This window comes from Echinops telfairi, unplaced genomic scaffold (genome assembly GCF_000313985.2).
Source record: "Echinops telfairi isolate 266 unplaced genomic scaffold, ASM31398v2 ScPeMD7_18;HRSCAF=68, whole genome shotgun sequence".
Lineage (NCBI taxonomy): Eukaryota > Metazoa > Chordata > Mammalia > Afrosoricida > Tenrecidae > Echinops > Echinops telfairi.
In genome coordinates, this window is record NW_022103915.1 from 90,511,804 (window position 1) to 90,514,143 (window position 2,340).

The following is a 2,340-nucleotide window of genomic DNA, read 5'->3' on the forward strand; positions in this document are numbered from 1 at the left end:
TCCCTTCCCCCTTTGTTTTCACTGTCATCCTTTTTAAAAGACTAAAAATAGCAAGTTGTATTTTTTTCCAAATTCCTAAGATGCTGTATCCCCCAAGAATTGTATGCTAAAGCTAGTGTTGAAATGATTAAGCATATGAAGCCGAAAATGAAAAGTTTCTTTTCATCTTGATTAAAGCTTATGACTGACTTTAAACCTAAGAGTTACAGGAAAGTAGCCGTTCTGAGAGAGAAACAGAAGGACGGGGGCAAACAATGACTGATTCAAGATCAATCAATAAGTAGGTCATTAGACAATTGGATAATTTGGGTTAGAAAAAACTCACATTATGCATTTTGCCCAGTCAGCAAACAACTGTGGGACTCTGACGCCAATTTAAACAGAGATCTTCCTTACTGTTTCTTCGCCCCGTCTCTGCTGTGTTTGGGTAAGTCTGTGAGTCTACCCCACGGCCATCAACTTGGTGCTGACTTCTAGTACAGGGTTGCAAGGCGAAGCATCTTCGCAAGAGCAGAGAGCCTATTCTTTCTCCTGCAGAGCCACTGGTGGGTTTGAACTACCAACCTGAATGTTAGCAGTGCAGGGCTTACCTGACAGTGTCACCAGGGCTCCTTTGCATGCACCGAGGTGGGAGGGAAAACTGGCAATTTAGTTTGTCGTTTGCCCCGGTGAGGGTCTTGAAGATGTTTACTGGGTTTGGTGATGATTTGTGTATACTTTCTATTGATTTTTATAGCCTTGATACATGAGGGGAGAAAGAAAAGAAGATATTTTTCTTTCTTTAGGAGATGCTTTGTGATAGGTTATTAGGAGCAGATTTATTTCACTGGATTTAGAGAAAAGAAAAGATATGAGGAGTTCTCCATGGAATATGTGAAAGGTTGACACCCTGGTCAGTGAGGTACTTGAAGTATCTATGAAAATTGTAGATGTTTATATATGTATATGTTTTATCCTATGAGAGCAACAGTAAACCCTTTAAAATTAAAGCAAATTAAAGTGAAGCCTTATGCTGTTTATATTCATTAAAAATTAAAGCTTGAGGTGCAAACCCTTACGCTGTTTATATTCATGATGGCACAAGCAGGAGACGGGAAGTGTGTTCTTCAGGATGAGGAAGCTGAGCTCCTAAGGGTTAAGTCGGTTTTCGAGGGTGTCGTCAACCCCACCGCTAGTGACCCTGTAGGGCAGAGCCCAACCGTCTCGTGGGGGTTGCAAGCTCTCGCTCTTTGTGGACGCAGGCTGCCTCCTCTTCCTTCTGTAGGACCCCGGTGGTTTCGAGACACCGCCTTGTGGTTTACGACTAAGGGCTTTAACCACCACACCAACAGGGCTTCATCCCAGGATCGTGGAGCTGCGTTTAGATCAGAATGCTCTTTTCCCCAGCCCACTCAGTGGACAGTGGAGCCGAGAAGGTCCGAGGCGATGAACTAGCAACATGACAATATGTATGCCTCTGATAAAGGAAGGAGTTAGGTAAAGCTGTGTTTGTGCGTCGCAATTACAACTGACTCAGAACATATTTGCGTACACAGATCAGAGGGAAAGGTTTTAAAGTTTGGCATGCTTGTGCTAGGCTGGTGGAATTTGGGGTGCTGCTATTTTCTTGGTTTCCTCAATGTCAGTTGTGAGTCAGTTACTTTCACATTAAAGTACACATGAAGATGGAGCACCTGTAGGCCGTCAATCAGGGTATCTGAATATCTGGATATTTTGAATATTTGAATATCTGAATATTTGGGGTGTGCTTTCTGAAAATTCATGTGGTCATTGCTGCTTATGTTCATGTTTTTAACTTTTCAGATCATCAAGCTTCTGGATGGAAAGCGATCTCAAACAGTGGGGATCTTGATCTCCAGTTTGCATTTAGAAATGAAGGACATCCAACAGGGTAAGGCTTCCACATCGCTCGAGTCATCCCCACCCCCACCCCTGCCCCCACCCCTCAAGTTTTAAATTTTCAAACATTTTAGTGTGAAGTTCTTTCAAGTATAATACTTAAACCGTCACTGCCCTTGAGTCCATTGTAACTCACAGCAAGACTGTAAGGGCAGGGTAGAACTGCCCCTCTGGTTTCTGAAGCTGAAACTCTTTACTGAAGTAGAAAGCCTCATCTTTCTTCCAAGGGGCAGCTAGTGGTTTCAAACTACTGATCTTATGTTTAGCAGCCCAATGCATAACCATTATGCCACCAGGGCATCAGCAAGCATAACACAGAGAATGTTAAAATGAGTCTATGCTATAGTGTGCCATTTACACCCAATATCCATCTACAAAATCATCATCTCATCTCCTATCACCCTTAACTGCCAGCTCCTACCCCAACTGGATTATTAGGGC

The 2,340-nt window shown here is 43.0% G+C and overlaps 1 protein-coding gene across 1 annotated transcript in view; it reads left to right on the forward strand.

Annotated features, from left to right (window-relative positions):
- The window catches only part of FMN1 (formin 1), a 338,627-nt gene that overhangs the window by 162,135 nt on the left and 174,152 nt on the right, over window positions 1–2,340 (forward strand). Inside the window, exon 6 of the mRNA XM_004712678.2 lies at window positions 1,804–1,891. Within this exon, the coding sequence (XP_004712735.1) occupies window positions 1,804–1,891 (88 nt within the window). The remainder of the gene's footprint in view (window positions 1–1,803; window positions 1,892–2,340) is intronic.